This window comes from Halictus rubicundus, chromosome 1, assembly GCF_050948215.1.
Source record: "Halictus rubicundus isolate RS-2024b chromosome 1, iyHalRubi1_principal, whole genome shotgun sequence".
Lineage (NCBI taxonomy): Eukaryota > Metazoa > Arthropoda > Insecta > Hymenoptera > Halictidae > Halictus > Halictus rubicundus.
In genome coordinates, this window is record NC_135149.1 from 1296759 (window position 1) to 1321206 (window position 24448).

At 45.3% G+C, this 24448-nt stretch overlaps 1 protein-coding gene and 1 long non-coding RNA gene across 7 annotated transcripts in view; both read left to right on the plus strand.

The window, feature by feature from the left end:
* Positions 1-24448, plus strand: part of Camta (Calmodulin-binding transcription activator) — a 76024-nt gene that overhangs the window by 42641 nt on the left and 8935 nt on the right. For 3 of the 6 annotated variants that reach the window (XM_076804366.1, XM_076804529.1, XM_076804559.1), the window contains 10 exons: positions 14183-14371; positions 14492-14890; positions 15658-16434; positions 16819-17154; positions 17236-17483; positions 17661-17860; positions 18211-18318; positions 19418-19575; positions 20122-20612; positions 22718-22873. In XM_076804366.1, coding sequence (XP_076660481.1) covers positions 14183-14371; positions 14492-14890; positions 15658-16434; positions 16819-17154; positions 17236-17483; positions 17661-17860; positions 18211-18318; positions 19418-19575; positions 20122-20612; positions 22718-22873 — 3062 coding nt within the window. Of the gene's footprint in view, positions 1-14182; positions 14372-14491; positions 14891-15657; positions 16435-16818; positions 17155-17235; positions 17484-17660; positions 17861-18210; positions 18319-19417; positions 19576-20121; positions 20613-22717; positions 22874-23032; positions 23058-24448 lie in introns of all 6 variants that reach the window. The other 3 variants (XM_076804454.1, XM_076804402.1, XM_076804489.1) reach the window with 3 other exon arrangements.
* Positions 2065-5424, plus strand: LOC143358579 (uncharacterized). Its single transcript, XR_013083011.1, has 3 exons — positions 2065-2838; positions 2897-3133; positions 3172-5424. It is a non-coding gene; the product is annotated as an uncharacterized LOC143358579 (long non-coding RNA).

Sequence of the window (24448 nt, forward strand, 5' to 3'; positions counted from 1 at the left end):
GGACTTTTTTGGATAATCATCACGAATTTCTGTATATTCTTTCTCACTTTCCTCGTGCTTACCATCTCTCGAATAACGAACGGTTACAAATATTACCAATGAACAGAAACACGGTGCAAGTAGAAACGGTCAGTCTGTAATCGGACGTGTCTAGAAAACCCTGCAGCATCTGGCAAGGCACGAAAGTTTATTCAAAGTGTTCCGACTGCTTTAAAAAGGCTTGTATATGAATCCTTAATACGAGGAAAGTAGAAACTGTTCGTCTATAGTCGGACACGCTTTGAAACTCCTTTAGCTTCTCTCTATTCCAAGAATTTGATACATTATACAAGTCTGTGGAAACCAGGCTTTCGTAAAGGTCTCAACGCTTTTAAAACGACTTCGATTTCAATATCCCAAGTAGAAACAGTATATCTATAGTCAGGCATGCCGCAAATCCATGCTAGATCTTCTCTGCCTCACAAATTCATTCGAAAGGTGCAATCCTTTTGAAAAATTCCATTTAGATCGCAATATGGAGCAAGCAGAAACAGTCCATTTGTTGTTAAACGCACGTTGCAACGCTTGCTACACAGTTCCAAGATCTATCGAGAAAAATTTCATTATTGTCCTTACTACTTTAAGAGGGATTATTTTCACAATCTTAAAACAGTTAGAAGTAGAAACGGTCTGTCAGTAGTCAGCCAGACTTCATCACTCTAGCCATGTCTACTCTATCTTAATAATAAATTCAGTAGCACAACGCCTTTAAAAGGAATCGTATTTAAGCGACTGATATAGGGAAAGTAGATACGGTCTGTTAATGATCAGACACGCTTCACCACTCGAGCTGCATCTTGCATATCTTAACAATTCATTCAGTGACACAGTGCCTCTAAAAAGGATCGTATTTGTAAATGTGGAGCAAGTAGAAACAGCCTACCAATAGTCAGACACGTCTCACTAGTATACTTATTTCTCGTATATCTTAACAATTTACTTTGTAGTTTCTACAATGAACGTTTTAAGTCATCACTAGACCATTGATCTCCATACAGTAATGACATGTGCAAATTTTTGTAACACAAGCAAACATTTCTATTACGAAAAATTCATAGCATTTTTAATTTACCTTTGCTGCTATGAGTTTTCCAATCAGTCAAAGAAATGTTTGAAGAATAATACATTAAATTAGGGTATTGTATAAACGTTCGCAGTCTACCGATCACACTATAATTTCTTCATTCGGTGTCTTTGTTTCTTGACTTAAAATATTCGAAAACGTTCGAAAATTACGAACATGTTTTAATGTTTACAAACATTCGAGAAATCATACTCGTTACACACGACTAAGATGTATGTTCAATTGGCACAACAGCTCCAAAAATAATCGCGTCTGAACCGCTAATGTGGAGCAAGTAGAAACAGTCTGCCAGTGGTCAGACGCAGCTCCCAGGGCCGTAAATTTTTCTTATCCCGTCGATCCACGGCGAATCAGTGAAATCAATGGAAAGAGGCTCGTCTGGCGGTCGAAAAAGGATTGCATCGGAACGGTTAATACGTTCCCGGCGAGCTTCGTTCGGTAACGGAGTTAGGGGAACGGCGTGTGCATTTGCACGGCATTCCGGTAGGCGCAACTGTAAAGTAAATAGCGACGTCGCAACGCCGTTGGTGCCTCGTACGTAACGTCGGTGGTTAGAGAGGATAGATGCTGTCCGTTCGTGTGCAAGGCTCGCGAGTCGGTGTGCAGGGGTGCACATACCAACACGTGGAGCGGCGTGCACTCGTAGGTGTACCGATGTAGTCCACTGCTACTCTGACCCCGGTCGGCCTCCGATCAATAGCTGGAGCCAGCTAGAGAGCTCAGCCGAGCCGAGTTGAGTTTTCAGTTCCGTAGAGTCGAACCCAATTGCGAGCCTATGCCTCAGGATTATCGCGATAAGTCCCCTACTTATCAACCGCTCCTGCCTCTCTCTCTCTCTCTCTCTCTCTCTCTATTTCTTTCTCTCGCACTTTTTCCGACTTCTAGCAACTTCATCCCCCTTTTGCTCCTATCTGAGCTGCTAGATGATTTGGGAAAACGTTCTTCCAGTTCCGAGATCCTTCGCAGCCATCTTTCCCCCCATTGTGTTTCTAGCTTATTCATAACGCTTCGTATATCTTCGTATATGTATGTATATATCTTCTCTTTCGAATCTAGTTCTAATGGCTGTAACAAATTGCAAATCCCTGGTGAACGAGGAAAATATTTTGTGAGGTGACGAATGGGAATTGTGTTAGGTTGAATAACGAGGGCGCTTGCATTTCTTCACGGGAATGTTGCCATATACTGCATCGAACAGATTGTAGCACGTTTTCAGGGTGCAGTTCAGGTTCGATCGTTGTTGATGATGTTTCTTCTGGCTTAAACCAATGTTTTCCCATTGTCGAAAATTACCTGTTCTGCATTATCGGTGACAAATTCTTCCCTAGATTGAGCTGTTTTACGCACAATTTTATGCTGTTTTATCCGAGCTAACAGTTCTAGACTCAATGTAGAATCATAAACCCAACGTTCGAAGCAAGTTACCAACGCTGCTCAGTCGTGAAAGAGTTACACAAGCAATCTCGCGTCGACCTGGTCAAGATCGTGGCACGACGTTGTAAAATACATCGTGTAAGCTGTATTATGAGGAAGATTGCGTGGCGAGATATCAGGTGCTCAGGGGCTCAGGAATTCGATCTTGGGGGACGGGCCGTTGTCGCAGGATTGCCCCGCTCGGTTTTTTAATTGATCGTCGAGGGCCGAAGTCGAAGCGGGGGCTCCTCTTCACCTCGCTTATCTATTGTAGCATAATATGCATCGCTAATGAGGTCAACGTGGAGCTCGAGAAAGACGGAGAGAGAGAGAGAGAGAGAGAGAGAGAGAGAGAGAGAGAGAGAGAGAGAGAGAGAGAGAGAGAGAGAGAGAGAGCACGGGCCGGCGTCGTCTTTTCATCGGGCCGTGCGTCGGTGTGTCTGGCGTGTTCCCGACCTAGCGCCGATGTAAAATTAGTGAGATCATAAATATGAATGAATCCCGTCGTTATGCCGAGCACGGGCGGTTCCGGGAATTTCCAGGCGGAACCGAGCAGTGTATCGCTATCGCTATTGCTTCAATTTCTTTTTTCATTTAGTCGGAAGAGAGCAAGAGAGAGAGAGAGAGAGAGAGAGAGAGAGAGAGAGAGAGAGAGAGAGAGCGGTCTGATGAAAGCGCGGGCCACATCAGCGATTCATACTCGCGAAACTATTCATGGGATGAAGTTCTTGGGAAGAAGTTAACGGGACAAGTTTTCCGGGGAAAACCGAGCCGCAGGGGCGACAGGGTCGACAGGGGAGGTTTCCACCCCTCTGTGCACCCTGTCGAAATCTTCTGCCGGGCCACTCCAGTCCCGTGATCTTGTTTTCTCGCCTTTCTTCGTCGTGCAAACCCTCGTTCTCTTTCTCTCTTGCCCTGGCGTCGTGTCGGCCCGGATCTTCTGCAAACGCCATTTTTCTGCGAGACTTCTGACAGCATATGTGAGCACGTCATCAGGCAAGGACTCTACCGGCCTTCATCTTTCACTGTTGCCCACAGAATTCACCCCGGATAAGTGAGCAGATAAATGGGACATGCAAAACACTGGCGCAGCGGATTTGGACCGCCTGTGGTCAGAGTCCCACTGTTTCGAATAAATAGATAATTTGAGGAGACTCGTCGTCCTCGTCGTCGTCGTTTGTGCCCGCCCACGCTTGTACGAGCCGTCTGTGCTCGTACGGGTCGCTGGTGTATGTAGGTTGGAAATTGGAATCCAGTTTACGAAATGGACGTAAGAGTCTCTATTGTTCCGTTTTTCCCTCGGTCTCGTCGGGATTTTTATTGACCCGGTGCCAAATTCTAAGTCGTTATCGGAGACAGGCCGTAATCGAGTCTAAACTTGAAACGAGCTCGAAGTTGTGCTCGATGCTCCGTACGCCGGAGCGAATCAATTCCCTTAGCAAGCCCGAATTCTTCCGCCGGAAACTTTTCCTATTAACTTGCTTTTTTAATAGCCCCGATTATACGGGCCGCGGGGATTTATCGAGCAAGAAAAAAGATTGGGACGTCTGTTTGTTTCGGGTCGTTTCATCGATCTGCCATCACGCCCGCTACTGTATGTCCCGTGTGCCGGCACACACCGTTGTTTCGCTACTTTCGCTTTTTCGCCCATCTGTGAAACCGATCGGCCCCCGATTATTTCCAACAAGACTTCCGAGACTTCGTGCTCTGCTTCGCTCTTATTACCGTCGCCTGATCAAATCCCATTTGTAACGAGACATTACGTCGAATGTATTCCGGGAGGGGAATTATAGTAATAAGTTTTAGCACATAGCCGACGGAAAGCACATCATTTGTTTTGCACTTTTAGAAGCGGTAATGGCCGCTAATGACGTTGATTTATTAACCGGTATCCGACTGTAATGGCGAATAAGCGGCGAGGATCTGGAACGGCGCCCTACAGGCCCTCTCAAATTTGATCGACTCAAACGACGACGAACCGACCGTGAAAAATAATTTGACAATGTATTGCAAAATATTGCGTATAGTTTCTTCGGATTCGAACAAATTTAATGTCAATTTTAATCAAATTTGGCAAGACTTAGGTAACGAGTCTGACCATTATTCACTGTGTCTACTTACTGTACGGACCGACAATTCAGTTTCGATTCAGTCATAAATGAATTTGGTCCTAATTTATGGAAGACATTTCCATCTTCTTCGCCCGCAGTATTGAAAAGTCGCCCAGTATTTTGTCCATAAAATGGTGCACATTCTTTCATTTTTTCAAAAAGAAATTGTATTTTAATGGCAACAGCGCGTATTAGGTTACGTTTGTTTAATGTTCCTGCTAGAAATTCGACATTTCACGTGCAACAACCCAATATTAACTGGTTCTTCCTTGGAAATATTCTGAACTTTTCGATTCTATTTCTGTAAAAATAATGTCTTCAGCACCCACATCTAGGATATCGATCGCACGGTTTCCATATCCAGTAACTCATCATGTACGATCAGCGGAATTATAGTTGCTCGCGCGCAGATGATGGGTTGGAGCGGCATAAAACGCAGGCCGGTTGTCTTCGGCGTTCGATCGTTTTTTATGGGATTCCGGATTACAGTTCGGTTTTGCGTAGTTCGCAGTGACACCGTGGCTGCACGGCTGCCTTGCGTCACTTTTCTCCGATAACATTTCGTTTAATTGATGAGCATACGTAGCCGGGGCCGGCTATCTGTAGGCGGAAATCGATCCGAAAACAATGTTTCTGTTTGCTTATTGATTTCCGATTGCCGGGCCGCGTATAAATGCGAGTGAATGGGGCACAGTTTGCCCGTGTACACAATGACAGTCCGGGTGCAATTAAACGTTAGTTTGCACTGTCGGTAACGCAATTTCCGACCGTGGCGTTTTTCCGTAAATTGTATTCGGACGCGGCGCCCGAAATTGATTTCGGTAAATACGGGCCCATTATTGTTCTCCAGGTCAATATTAGCTTGGCTCCGTCTGCGCTAATTTTCGGCGGCGCTGATTTTCGAACCCTTAACGCCAGAACGCAACCGCGCGTGTGCGTCTATGTGCATTCGCGTACCGTTTCTCTGTGTGCACGCAAATCGAGGAGACACGGATTACCCCCGCTCGATATACACAAACTTTCTCATTACCGTTTCACGATTTTCCTGGAATATCGAAGCAGTCCCGACGAAATGTAGGTCCCCGGTTCCCATTGGCGAAATAATATCCATTTGCCCCGTAGCACGCCGCGCCACAAAAGGTCCAGGAAACTGGATAATTTTCCCGGGATGACGGAGGAACCGGTGCACCGGAACGCTCGGCATCGATATGCAATTTCTCAACGTGCACTACGGTTTCCGACCATCGTTACCGGCTGCATTCCCAGCCGAACGATCCCCCCCCCCTTTTTTTTCCCCGATCGCACAAAGGCAATACCAGGAAGTGCTTGTTACCCGTTTCGTGTTTGTCCGACACATGGCAATCCCTTTGCGAGCCACCAGGATTTTTATTTCTCACACCGGTTACATCAGAGCCGACGAGCATCCTGCCAAATTCACTGCTCGCTCACATTTACCTGAGCGAATCTTTCGATAACGCGGTGCCTCATTTCCCCACCAAATTAATTAAAATAGTATGTTGGAAGCAGTTCTAAACACTCGAATGATCACTTCGAGTCTTTCTACACTGTGTCTGTTCCATATTTTCTTGGCTGAACATTTAACCCTTTGCACTCGGAAGTATTTTAATTAAAAAATTAAATATTATTCCGAGAATATTTCGCTTGTATACGATATCGGTTCATTTTATTCATACGAAACTGGTGCAAATATAAACAAATTTAATAATGTAGAGGATAATATAAACGGATTTAATAATGTAGCAAATTTTTTGAATGATGATCTAGCAACTTAATGTCATCTTAGAGTTGCCATTCAAGCGCTGAAGGTTAAAATTCAAACGTTGCAAAAATTGTTAGAAAATTGCGAGGACCCCTGGCAAAATGACAGTAATAAAAAGGCCATTGCTGGGTAGCAAGATTGAGTAGTCTGTAGCACAGTGCCTAATCCAGAATAACACAATGTACCGCTTGCAGATTTGCATAACGCCAATGGGTTTTAATCGCGATTTTAATTAAATGTGTCGATCGATGGACGAAGTCAATAACGGTAAAAATGGCAGAGGTGTCCGATGGCAGTGGTGCCAGCCGAAGTACGAACAGTCACGAGAACATGGTTCGACAATGTTGACAGGAATGTTCGTCGCGATATCGACATTTCTGTGCCGCGTGCGCGGCGTCGCGTCTCCTTGTCCGACCAAACGCGTTCCCGTACTACTTGAAACGCTGCAGTTTATCACAGCTCCTGTATTTTGGGGAGGGTATTAAAAGATTTTATTGCTTCTATACGGTGCCGTTGCCTCTGCACCGTTTCCTGCGGCTTGCTTGTTGTCTGACCATTAACAGGGATATTCTACTGGCAAGCGGAGACCGTAAGGAGCCCCCTAAATATCTTTCGACAACGCTGTCAGGAACTTTTAGATGTTGACGTCCCTTGCATCGCGTGTCCCTGTAGTGTCTTCCTATCTGATTGGGCACCATCTCATACTACTGGAGATGTGCTATTCATAAAGCATATCGAGAGCGAGCGGGTTTTAGAAAAGTTCTCGATCCGAAACGTACTTATCCTACTGTCTGACCATCGAGCGGTAATTGTACTTAGAAGTTTTCCACTGTGTTAGGAAGATTCGTTCATACTGATTCTTTCATAGTTTAGACGTGAATGTCTTTAGGAACTATGCTGTGTTCTTTTATTAGTATCAAAATGATCTCCAGATTAATTTTATTTGAACTGCTTGTTGTTATCAGTCGTTTATTCATAAATTGTTCGATAGTCGCAACAATTTCATTTTTGAGGGAATAGAATGTGCAATGTGTTTTTGAGATTGAAAAATTAAAAAAATATTATTATACTTCCTTCAGATTGGTATGACTTATTTTATTTAAAATCTGTGTAAAATAAATTGACCTACATCTGTGGGACTTAAAGTGGCTTTTTGACTAAACTAGCTAATGTTATCTCAATCATTTTTGCTATATAAGTTTTATTCGAAACTATAAACATTCGTAAATAGAACACAGGACTTTAAACGTGTTAAATTGTCTGCTTCCAACGCAGACATTTTCAGGTCCATGTTGACCTAGCTTCAACAAACTTCACCCAACTTCTCAGCTTTCGTCGAGCAACTAGTCGGACATTTTTATTGACTCGAAGTATAAAAAAGAAAAGAAATGGAAAAAATTCCCGAACAATGGTTCTGACGGGGTTAAGTACCAGGAATAAAATCGCGAAAAATGTCCGACTTCCTGAGGATTAATTAATCGCGTCCCGGGGCCGGGGGGTTCTCGACAGGATCCCGGAGGCGTGTATCGTAAACAGGAAACGGGGAAAGGACGCACCATACTCGTACAGGATGTCGGAAGGAGGGTCGATTTATCGGTCCTTTCGCATTCGTAAATCAAGGGGAACACATCCTTTCCGGCAACACACGAGACAGAAGGCGTCTCGTTTACGTGTCCGTCGTAGCCGAATGCAGGAATCTATGGGCTCCTCCGTGGTTCCTTGAAGGATCTATAGATCCCGTTATCGCCGGAGGAGCGCACAGCGATTGACTGACCTTCTCCAGAAACATTAACGCCCGGAAGAAGTGGTCGGCCTCAGAACCTGCGAGTAAGACTCGAGAGAAACAAAAGAAAAATGAAACAAAAGAAGTCGGGAGAGGCGACACGAACTTGAATATTATGTACGCAATTACGAGTCGTAATCACGCCAAAAATTTTTCGAGGGCCTGACTGGCGTTGCACGGAACCCGACCTTGCACGCAACGCAACGATATGCACTGTCAGACGCCATCTTTCAACCTGCACCCCGCTTTCGCCCTCCCTGCCTGACCCATTTCATGTCTGGCACGTTGCAAAATACGGTGAACGCATGGAAAATCAATTTCGCACGTTGTGGAGCCTTGTGTGGCGAAAATTTCGGCGCGATTAATACCGGTGGCTCAAAGAGAGATCCATTTTTATTGCATACAATCAATTCTGTTGTGTTTCGACTTCATCGAGACGTTCTCAAGCACAGTATAGATCTACAGATCAATTATAAATGGATCTACTCGGGACATGGACAGTTGCCTAAATCCAAATGAGTGAAAGTTCTAATACTACTCTGTGCCAATTAGTGTCTGATCATGACCTGCCCATTCTACTTTTTTTCACATTCTACTACCTGACCAACTTTCAACGCTGACTTTCTAGAAAACAAAGTCCTGTTTGAAACAATTCCATTCTACATTTTCTTCCAGCAGAATCATCCTCTTTCTAACTGCACCGAGTCTGTACACTCTGCAGGAAAATTTCAGAGCAAAATTTCCAGCCAGGAAGCACACTAATCCCGTTCCTTCCGTGCAAATCCCGTGCGTGGCCGTTATCGAGTTTCGCGAATCCAATGGTGCCATTCCGCCGCGACCTTTTCGCGTTTCGGATCAGCCCGAAGTAATTACAAGCGTACGGTGTTCGCGAATTCACGGCGACAGCCAGATGGCGAGGGCTTGGAATTCTAGTTCCCGGAGCGGACAGGTCCGCCGTGTATCCTCGACAGAATGCAAATGATCAATTAACCGGTTGTAAATCAATGCAACATAGCGGCGGGGCCAGGCTTTATCCAGCTGACTCTACTCGGCCGGTCTAATGGCCGCGGAGTCCAACTTGGCCTCTTATTTCAGTCCCATCCCCCTTTCTCTTCGTTCAATCCCCCTCATTCTCTCTTCGTTCTCATCCATCCCTCGTTAAGAATATTTATATCCAGGCCACGTTCGCCAGGAGAACCTTCGTAGCCTCGCGGGGCCCACCCACGGGAACCGTGCAAAGTTATTAAGCACTCCGAGTCGCGCTCCATTTCCCTTTGTCTTATCCCCCACACCCCCACAGCCCCCCTTTTCTTCAGCCGATTATCCTTGCGAAATAAGACGAAGTTCCACCGGAATTTTATTCGCGGTCGGCTTACATTCGTTCGGCTTACCGTGTCCATCGTAAATCTTTTTTATCGTTTCTTAACTGGTGTCTATGGAATTTGGACGTGGGCAGCTTCTTTTTGAAGAGAAGCATTTTTTTAGAGACGTTGGGATCATCAACTGATGGCGGGTAACCCTCGAATGTTCTTCTCTTAGATACTGTGCAATCGAATCGATTTTTTCCTATTTGTGTTATAAAATCTATTTCTGGAAAATGTGGAGGAAACATGGCTGGAGGAGTAGTCTAGGATCGTATGTGCAATTATTTCTCAGGAGTAATTGTTAATAATCGCGTTATTTAGTAGAATCAGTACTCAATATCTTATGAAAAGTCACCCCCTTTTCTTAAAACGCTAAACAAGATTAAAAAATAAGGGTTTTACATAAAATATAACTTGTTTCGGATGTTCTAAACAATACTGCGAGGATACGAGAGATGTACAGGGTAGAAAATGCCTCTGATCGTTGATTAGAATTGTAATTATGAGCAAAGTGCTGCTGAAATAATTTTCTACTGTCAGGGAAAGGATTTATTAGAATAATGGGACGCTTTGTATTTTTTGGAAGACATTAAGTGAAAAATTGCGCACGAACGCTGCTGCAATTTTCGACGAGAGCTACAAAGAAGTCGTCGCCACGTTCCACGCCCATTTCGTTACGTAATTAGAGACACAACGAGGACGATTCCACCCCCATGCGACACAATTCCATCCGGTGAAACGCTACATCGCCACAGGCGTGAGCGATCTTACCATAGCACATTCGAAATGTACGATTTGTGGGTTCTGCTTGGCAACCGCGTGCCTACCGATCTGGTTAACATCTACCGACCCGGGGCTACCGATTCGGCCCTCGAACTGAACACAGAGAAATCATTTCTGTCGCTATTCGACTCCACGTTGCTAACTTCATACTATGCTGAATTAATAGACAAAGGATCTTTAATCACCAACGTGCAGAAGCTACATATACATCTATTTCTTTTCTTAATATATTTACGGGGTTGCAAACAATGCAACAGTATTTTTAAATTCATTAACCCCTTAACTTGTACGCTCGAGTTAATTCGAGCGCGCTAAACAGGCCAAACTGTGCACACTCGAGATAATTCGAGCGGCGTTGTATTTTATGCTGCTATAATTTTTCACACTCGAATATAATCGAGAATTGAAAATAACATTGTGAAAGCAAAGAAAAAAAATCGTTTTATTGATATTTATTATTTACATGGGATTGTAAGCTATAACACTTATTTATTAAAGAATAAAATATAGCCCGTTTCCATGGAACAAAAGCGCAGTATATCAAAAATTGATTTTTTTGGCCGGCTTTTTCAAGAAAACTGTGCGTTAAGGGGTTAAACGTTTCACTGTTTTGCATTCGATCTGTTCACTTTTGTCAGAAATGCATAAAGTCTATTAGTTACTTATAAAATATATTACATCCAACCTCAATACCTGAACATGACTCTCACCATCTCGCTACAAAGGTTAGCTACTAGAAGCATATTAATATAATCGAAGAGGGTTACAGCCCTCATCAGCAATCAATTCCTGCCTAGCCGCCAGTCACCAGGCACCGGAAAGCCTCCCTTCCCTTCCCCTTCGTCATTAAATTAATTTGATACGTCGAAAGGGTGGTTCCAGGGTGAAGCTGTCGTATCGAAAGGCGCTGGTTCGTCTCGTTCGTATTTATGTACCACTAATAATAGTAACTCCGTTGTTACACGGTCCTTTATTGATTTTCTGCGCGAAGAACCGGCCGGTACGATTCCGGTACGGAACGCATGACAATGCAGGTGGTGCGGGTTGGTAGTCGTCGGGCAAAGGAACCGCTGCCTTAGTAGCGGCATCGGCAAAAAATCTAATTACCGGCGAACAGATTTCGCGTGGTTAAATCATGACGCGCGGCCGCCAGTCCGACCGACATGCAACTCGCGCCCGACAATGCTAGAAAAGAGTCAGCGCAGATCACGAATGAAGGAGTTGGGGCTAGAAAAAAGGAGCACGGCCGGGGGCGAGAAAGAATTTGGCTGCGAGCGCGCGAGAGAGAGAGAGAGAGAGAGAGAGAGAGAGAGAGAGAGAGAGAGAGAGAGAGAGAGAGAGAGAGAGAGGAAGATGGTTATCCTTTGCGAGAGAAGGCAGCCTCTCGCGGGCAAAAAATTGAACCGAGGGGAATCGAGAGGCACCGAGGGGCACGGAGCAGCCGTGCAGAGCCGCTGAAATAAGTGAGTACTCGCCGCGGGAGCCAGAAACTCCGCGGCACGCGATCTGACGTGGGTAAATGCAAATCGAACGCCAAACTGCTGCGGCTGATTCGTCTAACCATGGAAAGGTGGCAATAAAATTCCCCCGGCGTGGCGCTGATATAAAGTTCAGTCAGCCGGCGCTTCGCGTGTCGCCCTCCACCACTCGGAAACCGGTAACGATTCCGAGGGACACGGATCCACGATCGCCAACGGATCCGCGATGCCTCGACGCGATTTGCGAGGACACCGCGAACTCGCGATTATCCAGCCTGCCGGCAATTATTCCTTTTCAGCTCGTTCGTCCTTTGATAGCGACTGCAATCCCATGGTTGCTTAAGGGCTAGTCCGGTTTTCGAGGCCATTTTTGGCACGAATTTTTAGGAATTTTTTTCAGAAGTACTATTGAGCATTTTGCATTAGGATTTTACTTATATATATTCACTGGCACTTGAAGAGCATGTATGATTTTTCATTAAGTACAACAATTCAAAATTACGCGAGTTATGTATTTTTTTTTTATAGAGTATGTTTTAGGAAACATGGGTCGACAGCTGCCACGATTCTGGTCTTTCTACTAATCCGAAACAAAAAAATGTAGTTTATTAGTCAGTATGTATATAGTTGCGGTCCGAACCAAAACAAATGAAAAATCTTGAAGTCAAATCACCGATTTTTAAAATACTTTTCGGCCATTAAACGTAGTTACAATTATTTATTGAAGTCCTGTTGTGAAGTATCCATGTATGCAAATTGTAAATATTACTTTTGGCAAACCCTCATCAACAGAGACGTGTTGAATTCCAACACAAACGCTCTCTTTAATTAATCCAGAGAATAACGAGAGATATCCTACGAGAAAGAATGTTCTACAGTATTTTCGAGGGGTAGTTTCATCCCTCAAAACCGCATTGTGGTGCGAACAAAAAATAAAGTTGCGTATGAGGTCTTGTACAAGGTCTCATAACTTTTTGGATTTCCGTGTTCTTCAGTTTCCTTTGGCAGAACGGCACACACCTACACAGGAAAGAGAGTTACTAATACACCTATCTTGCAATTTTTGCAAACATAAGATTATCTTCGAAAGTAGAATGTAGACTTTGGATTTTATACATTCATGACTAGACTGCAGTTTTTTATGAAAAATAAAAATTGTCGATTTTACGAAACGGTAGTCAAGTGAAAACGCATTTCCTCCCCTTTAATAATTTTAATAACTTCAGATTAATATAAAGATTTGACCAATTCGTTTCCTGAAGTGATCAAAAGAATGTAGTCCAAAGAAAGAATAAAATTTCTCTGGCTTCAGCGTTCCACAATCGGCGCAGAACATTTTTACTGTACATAAAAAAATCCGCACTCTAGTCATAACACTCGGGAACCTAAACTTAACGTTCTTCGTTCTAAAAAGACACTCGACTGCAGCCGAGTTAAATGCAGTCTCGTCAAGATATTATGGTCGAACGGAATGCTTGAGAGGCCTGTTACGTTCGAAAGGCGGCTCATAAATGATTTCTGAGGACGCACGCCTCTTTCATGTACACGCGAAGAAGAGGGTCACAGATAATAAATGGCGAACATCATCCGGTGTACGGCGATGATTCGGACCTTGTCGCCGATTCATATTTCTCACGGCATTCGCGAGCCTCGACATTCGGAATCCCGATGCGAAGGAATCTCTCAGCGTCGCCACCCCGCGCGAAATGTATGCGAATATTTTGCGTGGAGCCTGGCCGGGGATGAGGAAAGGCGGTATAGCACAGTTGGTAGACGGGAGATTGGCGATGTATCAGCGCGATTTGCAAAAGTAAGCGAAATCCGGGGAAAAGGCAGATGTCAGCTGGAGCTCGGTGAAGGGTATCTATATGTTCCACCGAATCCGTGTATCCTACTTCTCCCGAGGTTTGCCTTATCCTCGTCATCTGAAGGGGTTTCCGGTTGCGGTCTCGAAGCTTGTCGCCTTCACTGACGTGACTCGAATGAAATGATGCCGACTAACAAACCGGTACTGTCAGCAGATACCCCCCAAGCCCCAGCAAATAAATTAACTCCTCCTGAAGAGCCCCGTGGAAAAGTAATAGTGGCCAGGATTCGAAACTCGTTGCAAGAACTTCCTGATAAAATGTTCACAAGTGCACTAGGCGGATCTGCCTAGAAAATTTTCTACATCAATTGTAGCAAACAGGTTTGAAATATTTGATGAAATATTGAAGGGTACGTCAAAGATTGAGATGTCGTGTCGTTTGCAATCTCGCGGTATCTCTGAGGCCAAAAATGAATGGGTTACGGTTTGCGGAGGGTGAAAGATTGGGGTCGGAGATGATAGGGTTGTTTGTGCCTTCAGGAAATTGCGGCCATCCTGATCAGTTTCCAAAGACACGCGGAATGGCAGAGTCGGGAGGTAAAGGTGCGACCTCGAAGTGGGTCGATGTTACTGTACTCGAGAAAGAAGGTCCGTTACCGGAGGGACGGTTACTGCTGGAAGAAGAGGAAGGACGGGAAGACGACACGGGAGGATCACATGAAACTGAAGGTAGTATAGTATTAGAGTAGGATAAACGCTTCAAGTAGCGCAGCCGAGTCGGCAGCCAGGTGTGTCCGCAGGTGTGCTAAGTGCTAAAGGGTATCTCTTGTTTTGCCGATCGAATCGCAGGTCCAGGGGGTCGAGTGCATCTACGGCTGTTACGTGCACTCGGCGATCCTTCCGACGTTTCATCGGCGATGCTACTGGCTACTGCAGAACCCGGACGTCGTTCTCGTTCACTACTTAAACGTTCCTTACCCGGACGGCGATGCGAAGCTAGCTGCGCTGCCTCCCTGTCTCGCTCTACCGCCAGACAAGAAAGAGTGGACGCGAGACGAGCTGGCTTCTCAACTTAGACCCATGTTCCTCGGTGGGGATGACGATCCGAACAATCCTCATCTCACCCAACATTCGAATCATCCCGTCGACATGATCGTTTCGCAGCTGCTCGACAGGCAGCGCGCGAACTCCACTTCCTCCACCACCGGCACTCAGCTTGCACCTAGGAGACTAACACCGGACAATCAGGTGAGGGATCGCTCTATGAACCCTCCCTCTGGCGAGTCCAACACTCAATCAGAGATTTCAGGTTTTCCCAGTATTATTTTTCCAATGTTTCGTCAACATTGTGGGGGCCCCCCTATTCACTCTCATGACCAAAAGATGGTCTTGTAACTTTGTGTAAGATACACTTATAACATTCTTCCTGGACTCATTTTAAAGGGCGGAGTCTCTACTTTCACTTCCCTGACCTTAATTTCCCCTTCCGTGTCCAGTGGGGTTAGGAACGAGTACAGTAAATTCTCGATATATGTCAACAACACGGGTCTCGCCAGCGTCGTGTATCGTCCAGGAGACATATCCGGGCCGTGTCATATTTACACTCCTCGGTATCCGAGGCCTCTCGAGCTTTGTGGCCCCTCACGAGGTATACCCCGCGGTAGTGGGGCTAAATCCGCGACGTTTATCATCCAGGCCTTGGCGACATATATAGAGAAATTACTGTGTGTTACATGTATTGGACACGTTTCATTTGACCCACGATAAAACCGTGGGAAAAATTGGCAAATCGATTTTTAATAGCTTATTGTAAAGGGAAAATGTTCCTCCGTAAGATCCAATTGAAGCTGCTACGGAAGAAAATTTTTTAAACTCCGTAGAGTCATTCGAAGTGACAAAGTTGCACATCAACGTTAGTGTTTCACTCTGTTTCATGATTAAAACGAGTCTTTGAAACGATTATGTTTGAGAACATGAAGGGAGGCATGTGTTTGACGATTGTCTTGATTTGGCAGGTAACTTCGACAACCGGAGGGCAGCAATCGTCGACGACAGCGTCACCGGCGCCGCGCGTATACTCAAGACATTACCACACGGCCCAAAGCCAGCAGCCGGCTCCTTTAGTGTTAAGTTTGCAACAAATCCAAGGTGGTGGCGGTCTTCTGATTCTGAACAGCCAACCATACCACCACCAGCAGCAGCAGCAACAGCAGCAACAACAGCAGCAGCAGCAGCAACAGCAGCAGCAACAACAGCAGCAACAACAACAGCAGCAACAGCAACAACAGCAGCAGCAGCAGCAGAGCCAACAAGTGGAGATGCAACAGGTCACGGAACAGCAGATCGTGCAGCAGACAAGTGTCGAAAGGGAACAACAGATCAAACAGGAGATCGACGCGCAGGAGAGCATGGATCGCACCGCGGTGCAGACGTTGCCTATCGGTGGCGCCGGCACCGAGGTCACCGATTTCGCCGAGACCTTGGATCTGAATCAGGAGGACATCCAACGGACGTTGTCCGCGAACATGGTGCCGCCGTCGCCGTCCCCTTCCCCGGCGGACAACAGCATGATCAATCCGATGGACTTTATCGACTCGTCGGATGACCTGCTGGTCAATCTGGACGCGTTCGATCTGTTCGGCGACCTGCCGGAGCTCCATGACTTCGAGGCCGAGCAGACCAAGGCTGAGGAGAGGGGTGGCTCCGACAACGACGTGGGATGTCATCCGGGTACAACCGTCCATATCGCAGAGTATAGTCCGGAGTGGAGCTACACCGAGGGTGGTGTCAAGGTATGAACCTTCAGCAATACTCCGGAGCAAGTTTAAGCGACGATAACAGCCCCTCTTGATCTTTAACTTTGTCAGAAGAGGGGATTCTCTAGGGAGTTCGATGTTGACAGCGATAGGGGACTGTTTTCGTTGTTTCTCCGAGAGTAGAGTGCCTTGACGGGGCGTGGTTAGTTTGAGGACCTCCTGATTTTTGCTCTCGAGGGAGCCACAGTTCAAGGATTTACTATCTGTCTTCTGGTTAAGCTAGAAAATGTTTGTTTCTTATGCCCCGTTTAAGACAATGTTAAAAGAAAAGAGTGTACGGTGGATGTCTAGGGTCTAAGATTAGAACCAAAGAGAAAGTAGATGAAGAGACGATGAAGAAGATTGTGTGTCTCTTTGCAGGTGTTGGTGGCAGGTCCCTGGACCGGTGGAAGTAATTCGCAGTCGTACTCGGTGTTGTTCGACACTGAGCCGGTCGAGGCCTGTCTGGTGCAGCCAGGTGTGTTGCGCTGCCGTTGTCCTGCTCACGCTCCCGGAATAGCGTCTCTTCAGGTAGCCTGCTACGGCTACGTTGTCTCCGACAGCGTCGCCTTCGAGTACCGAAGAGCGCCAACGACCGAACCAAGTCCGGAAAGAGCTTTGCTGGATCGTCTGGCGGATGTCGAGTCTCGTTTGCAAGGACCTGGCCCACCATCCCCTGCAGCTCATCTGGAAGAGCGACTTGTCGCGTATTGTCAGGTCAGTGTTCCTTGAACGTTCTACTTTAAATTTCGTCGTCCTGTTACTTGTGGAGATTCTTATGGATTTGTGATTTTATAGGATGCTGTTGTCCGTCCGTGGCGAGCCGGAGCGGAACCGTTACAATCCGGCGGCACTACTCTGTTGCATTTGGCCGCCGGGTTGGGCTACTCCAGGTTAGCCTGCGCACTCCTTCACTGGAGAGCGGAAAATCCTAGTAGCGTATTAGATGCTGAAGTTGATGCTTTGAGGCAGGACAGCGCTGGTCTCACGCCGCTAGCTTGGGCATGTGCGGCGGGACACGCGGATACTGCCAGGATACTTTATAGGTTCGTACCTGTTCAGCTTCTTTTGAAGTGCCTGGCCTTTGTCGATGTTCTTCAATGTTCTTGTTCGAGGCACCCTCAAACCTGGGCACCCGAAACCTCTAAAAAGGCTGCGAAACCCTAGACTTAGTTACTATTTTTCTTCAAACGAGTACGAGGGAGGTTTGCCTGTTTGTGCAGATGGAACGCGATGGCGCTTCGTGTCCGCGATTGCCAGAACAGAATAGCGACGGAGCTGGCGGCGGAGAACGGGCACACGGCGATCGCGGAAGAATTGAATCGGCTCGAAGCGAGGCGGCAAGACGAGAGGCTATTCTTGCGGCCGGCCAGCCCTAGTCCTAGGAGGCCATCTCAAGACAGCGGTCTCGATCTGGCGTTGTGTTAGTCTCGTTTAATATTATACTGCCCTCTTCCGTAAATCTGAACACGCACATTCACTACACACAATTTACTCACAGAGTCTCAACCTCTCTATATACCCCCCGTTGAATTGTTCTCCAGCAAAGTACTAACCGACCACAGCCCTGCCCCCCTCACCCCCGTAAAAAGCGTGCCCACGTTTATCAGTCGGACCACCTATTCCCTTTAATTAAAAGACATAGTCTATATCCATAGCCCCTCGCCCCCCCCCCTGTAAGCAATTTAGAGATACAAGGTCGTAAAGCGAGCGTGAACCGATCTTAATCGAGGAGAGACGTGTAGTATTAAGGGGTTTATCGATAAAACACAGGTGGCTCCCCGCTGCTGGACAACATGGAGTTGTTGCAAGAGGATGACTCGTCATTAGCCCTCAGCGAGCAGGGAATGGAGAGCGCTCCGACCCCTCAGGAGACTGTAGGTCCGTACCTTCCTCGTTTCCCCTTCTATTTGTCTGTCTGTCTGCCTGTCTATCTGTAACTATTCTGTGTAATCTGTGTGTTCTCTAACTAATTACACTTTATAGATATCCGTCGGCCTAGATAAAACAGTACTGCGCCTCGGGGCTATGATCCGTAGTCTTTCCTAGCTAAAACTGCGTCCCTAAAACTCTGTTCTTTCTCTCTGTTCTGTCTCTCTGTCTCGCTCTATGTCTATCTGTTGTCTTTCTCTCTATTTTTCTGTTTCTTCTGTTGTTTCTCTTTTCTGTTTGATGCACAACACGCATACGCATATAAATATATACATATATGTCTATCTATATACACGGACATACGGAAAATACAGTAAAACAAAAAAAGAAACGGACCAGACGCTATACACACGAACGAAAACGTTCCTTTTGTTTCTGTTTCACTGTCTCTCTGTCTGTGCGTTACGAGACGACCAGGACGGTCCAGGCTCTCTCGCTGTCCTCTAACTCCTCTGAACTCTTGCAGCTTAAAAGCAGTATTGGTGTTGCTTGGCCTTCGTAACCGCTGGTGTTGGATGATTGCTGTGTAACGTCTAACCAAACAAAAAAAAAAAAAAAAAGAACAAAAACAAAAACAAAATCAAACGAGTAAAACACTTTCTTAGCCGTCTATCGGCGGAAAACCAGAGTCCCTCGGAAACGACAGACGCCGTCTTCGACGATACTTTTAAAAAGCGGACGATCCGTGAATTGTGGACGCGAAAGCGCACTTTTTCGGACAAACGTGAACACGTTCGATCGGTTCGGTTCACCCGAACAATCGAGCTGAACAATCGAATGAATCTCTAGTCGATCTCTAAGAATGAGCTAGAAAGTACGAAACTAACTCCTCGGCGTCACACGTTTCGGATTTCATCGTAGAAAAACAAACGCATATATACGTTCCACACGGCTCGAACGGTCAATGAACAATCTAATGAGATTATTCAGAACTAAAAACAAAAAAGAAAAATAACCAAATATACCTCGGTGTTGTGATCGATGTGATTTCGCCGGTCCCGTCACACCTTATTCGAGTTTTGGCTAGGGTGGTGATTCCTTTTTATAGGGGAGGAAGACGCGAGGGTGCTGACATTGGCTGAGCAAATTATAGCTGCGCTGCCGGAAAGGATCAAGAGAGGGGAAGGTGATTCTCCGTCTTCTTCCTCGCCGCCTCCCCCGGCACCGCCCTTGTCGCCACTCGAGGATGCTCTGATGGAACAAATGGTGAGCCACTCATTCCGTTCTCAACTAGTTTTCAACTTAAACAACTTAGTTTCCGACCACCTCGAAATTTCGAATATCTGCGAATCAACACTTTACTCTGTAGAAAATGCTATCGAGAGTTCTCAGACTGTGAAGAAACTTTGATGGCTGATATATTAGTCAGAAATAGGTGACTCATACTTTTCATCGTTCAAGACTCAAGTTATGGTAGCTGTCCCTCTATTTATACTGTCTTGTAATTTCTTAGAACTTTTAATCATCGTCAGGAGGGGTAGAATTTAAAATCGGGGTAGCTACCGTTCCCGTTAGGTTGCATTCCAGGTGACGTGAATTTAAAACAAGACATTGTTCTAAATTAGCATCATCCGAAGAGCTGGAATTTGAAATCAGGCTGGTGCCTGATCCCTTGCTTTGCAGTTCGTTTTAATTGGTTCGCGACTGAAATTGCAATTGTAGTTGAAGGACCTACTAAAACATCCCTCTTATTTTTTTAAAGAATGTGTTCTCTACCGACTGCTGAAACTCGAATGCATTTTCCTGTTGCAGCCGCTGGACTCTGGGGAGCTGTTCGACTCGTACCGCGAGTGCAGCGGTGGCGCAGCATCAGTGTCTGACGCTGACGCGGATGCAAGTCCGTCGAGTCCGTCGAGCAGCTGCTTAACACCAGACTCGCCGTCCCCGCCGCCCACCACCGCCGACTTTTGCGAGTTCCTGCAACTGCAATTGCAGCTGGACGGTAGCAACGGTCGCAACGGTCAGTACTACGGCGGGGACCGGAAGTTCGGTAACGTGATCGGGTCCGGTATCTGCGGGTCGATGACCGGTGGCGGTAACGGGTCCGGTGACGGTAGCGAGGCAGACCTGAGCAGGCTGACGTTGTCCGATTGCGAGCAAAGGGAGCTATACCACGCGGCACGCATGATCCAGAAAGCCTATAGAAATTACAAGGGACGACAGAGACAGGAGGAAGCAGAGAGACACGCCGCCGTTCTCATCCAGCAATATTATCGTCGACATAAACAGTACGCTTATTATAGGTAATCCGTTTCTAGCTTTACGCGGCCGTTCTGTCTTTGCTACGTTCGTTCGTCTTCATACCTAATCATCCTGCAAATGAGTCACGCTGTCTTGCAGATACAGGACTCAAACACAAGTAGGTTCCAATCCGAGTTCGAGCGCAATTTTTATTGTTGAGGCTCTTGGGCGCAAGCTGTGTCCTTTTGGAATGGCGTTCCTGGCGTTTCGCAGGCGCTGCAGCTAGCTTTGTTGCAACATTCATACCGTGCACAATGCTAGCATGTCTTTTGACTCCCGATGAAGCTAGCTGCAATGAAATTTGGGAAACATTGGTAAAACTATTTCAAAAAGAAAACTACCTACACACGAAAGCCTCAACAGCAAAAATCGTACAATGCCGGGCTATGAAAGTCTTTGAACAGAGATGCGATTATTTATGGTTGATAAATAGACTGCGGACCTTTATGCAAAATAAAAATTGTCCAAGTCCATTGTAGGAAACAGAAGTTAAATAAAACTGTATTTACTGTTCTAATAATTTGAAGAAGTTGAGAATAGTATGCAAACATTATTCAATTCTTGTAATGTCTTTGCAATTTTGTATTTGGCCAATCTAATTTTCCCATAAATGCATAAAAATCAGCAGTCTATTAATCAATTCTCTAAAGAAGCTGCAAAGCTTATGACAGCACAGAAATCGGTAAAGTCTCGACAAAATCCCAGAGTCTGTTTGTCGAATTGATTTTCAAAAATCTTCTCTCACATAATAATCTCCTTTGAGATTAATAAGCTGTTTAGCGTAAAATCAGTTGACGCACAAGTGACCATAAATCTTAAGCGAATATCGTTCTTAGCCGACAGGAAAAGTTTCCAAATCACCTAATTTCCAGGACAAGGGGGTGGTATCGCGAGATTCGCGTTGGTATTCCGCGATGGTTCGTTTTAATAAGCGGCAATTAATAAAAGGCGGAGGACAGGGCCAATTTAACGATTCAGTAGAATCGGACGAAGTTCATTCCCGACCCACCCGAGACCCCGGGGTTGGGCGAACTTTTAATTGGCATCGTAAATAATTCGAAAAGTTTCGGAGGGAAGTTCCTTAGCCCGGGCGTCCCGGGCCGACGCGACGTCCCGAATACAAAATTAGCCTGGCATTAAATTAATACGACTTCTGTTTGAGATGAAAGCTTAAACCTCCTCTGCTCTCCCAATCCAAACCGCTTCTTCTTTCGCTGGTACTACCCCCCTCTGCAATACGTGTACGGGGTGAATTGGCCGACACGCACACTCGAATAACTCCTAAATTACACGTTGTTTGGAGAATTGTTGGTGGAAGGTTGCTTGACTTTGAGAGCGGCATAATTAATGTCTGTGCACCTCATTTGCAGTCTTCCACTAGGGTCGGGATTTCGATTTTTTTTTAGACAATGTCTGCACGTGTTCCTTAATTTATTACCCAGGCTTCGTGATAATTAATTAATATCCGAGGCTGAGAGGCCGTATGAGGCAATATTTAATATGTAATCGGGGAATGGGTTTTCAAACTTTGCAACTGCTTCGGAAGTACTTGCGCAAGAAGATCGATTTATTTATTAATTCCAAACGAATTCATAAAATTTTAACACTGCGAGGGAGATACGTAAATTACTTTGATTTCGTGGAATTTCTTGAGTGTGATACTTGGCAATCAACGAGCTAATTGTAGTCGCATCAAAGACTTAAAGTCCAAGCATTACGTGACAGCTTACTGAAAGCCATGTAGATTTAGATTGTAGATTTGTATACAAAGTGCAGATTGCCTGTATTGATTGCAAGTCACTGGGGCAGCATAGATACTTCTGTATTGTCTTCATAATTTGAACGAGCTGGAAATAACAGAGCAGTATTTTTAAATTCTTTGAATGATCTTGCTGTTTTTGTGTTTCATCCACTAATTTCTGTCGCGTGTGTATTGAGGTCTGCAGTGTCCGGTTTTAGCAAATTTGTTGGCGAGAGTGTAGTTAATTAGGGAGTCATCGAGTGGTGCGTGGGAGGCGGGTTACGCTTAGACAGCATGATCGCCACGCGCCGTGCCACTGGGTGGTTTTATTTCACGGTCTGTTTCCACTTTGTGGTGTTTCCGTAGACAAGCCACGAAGGCAGCTCTGGTGATACAAAGCAACTACCGTAATTATCGGTCCCGGCCCTGCTCGGCGAGCTCCAGACAGCAGGCTGTGCACCAGCAAGCCGCCCATCAGGCAGCGAGGAAGATCCAGCAGTTCATGCGACAGTCGAAAATCAAGTTAGTATCCGGCCGGGTGCACCTAATTGCATTTCCTGTTGCAACGGTGTGCACGCATTATTAGTTATGTAGTACTTCTTGTTAGCACACGAAAGGCTTATCGTAACGAAAGACATCTAAAAGTTCTAAAGTCTCCCTCTTCTGTGTGTACTAATGCAGCTTGTCGTGGGACGATTCACGACCGGTAAGTAACGTACAAACAAGTAGGGCGATTGTCGCGCGGCAAACACTGCTCGTTTATATCCCCCGTATATAATTAAACTCAAATAAAAAAAGAAAAGATAAAGATACAAAAAAAAAAAAAGAAAAAATCGAAAAATTGATCTGTTTATCCTACGGAGGATATCTTTGCTGTCCCGCTTTCACCAGGACGATCAGTGCACCCTGTTTTCACGACACCAAAACAAAATCTAAAAACCAAAAAAGAAAAGAAAATTTCGAGAAATGCTAATAGAGACATCAATTCGATTTTATCGGAATTCGAGTGATACGAACAGACAAAAGTACCATGATCTCCGATTAGCTACTCTGTGTTTTATTACGGAATGTAATCGGTGCTTTGTTGTTTCCCTGTTCTCGATGTTACTGACCGTGTTATACCGAGTACCAAGTCCATGCAACTGTGTTCATATACGGAGCTTGTCATAGAAGACGTATGAGATACATCAGCTCCCTCGATTCTCACTTTGCTCGACTGGTCTTGTGGATCACACACTATACTTTGTGTTCTGTGTGCGTGTTACCACGAAAGACAAAAGCGCGAATACTTCGCCTCTGTGTGCTACCTTATGCTGGTGATATTTATGTATATATTAGCTTCGCTGGTCAAAGTGTACGCACGCTAGATTAATGGCATACACCGTACACGGAAGATCTACATACTTCTGCGATTCTACCGACGACTGTCGACTTCAAATGTTAACCCTTGAAAGACTGATCCTCGAATCTTTTTTCACAGTTCTTGTTCACTGAACTGCGGATTTTTATGCGTTCACGCAATCTTTAGAATATTAGAAGATAGTCACAAAATGATGAACAGTAATTGGACCTCTATTTTATTCTTGTGATGAAGAATAAAATATTTTTCATTCTCGATTCTATAAAATAATTCATCAAAATATTAATCGCAAAATGGCTTGACTAAAATCGATTCTGATGACTGTACTACAGTAAATCAATTTTGCTTCAGTGTACAACAGTGAAGTATCAGATTGAACGTTGTGTTAATAGATTGAACAATTTTCAATATTTTCAGTCGAATAATAATTTTAAGAATGTCTCCGAAATACAATGTTCAGTCAGATTCACAACCCAGTTTGATTTTTCGTTTACTCTGCTCGAATTATTCATTTATTTTATTTTTGCATAAACTTCGGCAGTCTGATTCGAAAAAAGGGTTAGGTTGCACGAACTATTCCTCGCGGGAAGTAGCATTTAATTTACCATAAACTTCCGCAGTCTGATTTTAAAAAATAGGTCTGGGCAATGTTGCTTGGACTGTGTCCTGAAGGAAGTAGCATTTAATTTGCATAAACTTCTGTACCCGGATTAACAAAAAAAAAAAAGAACAGAATC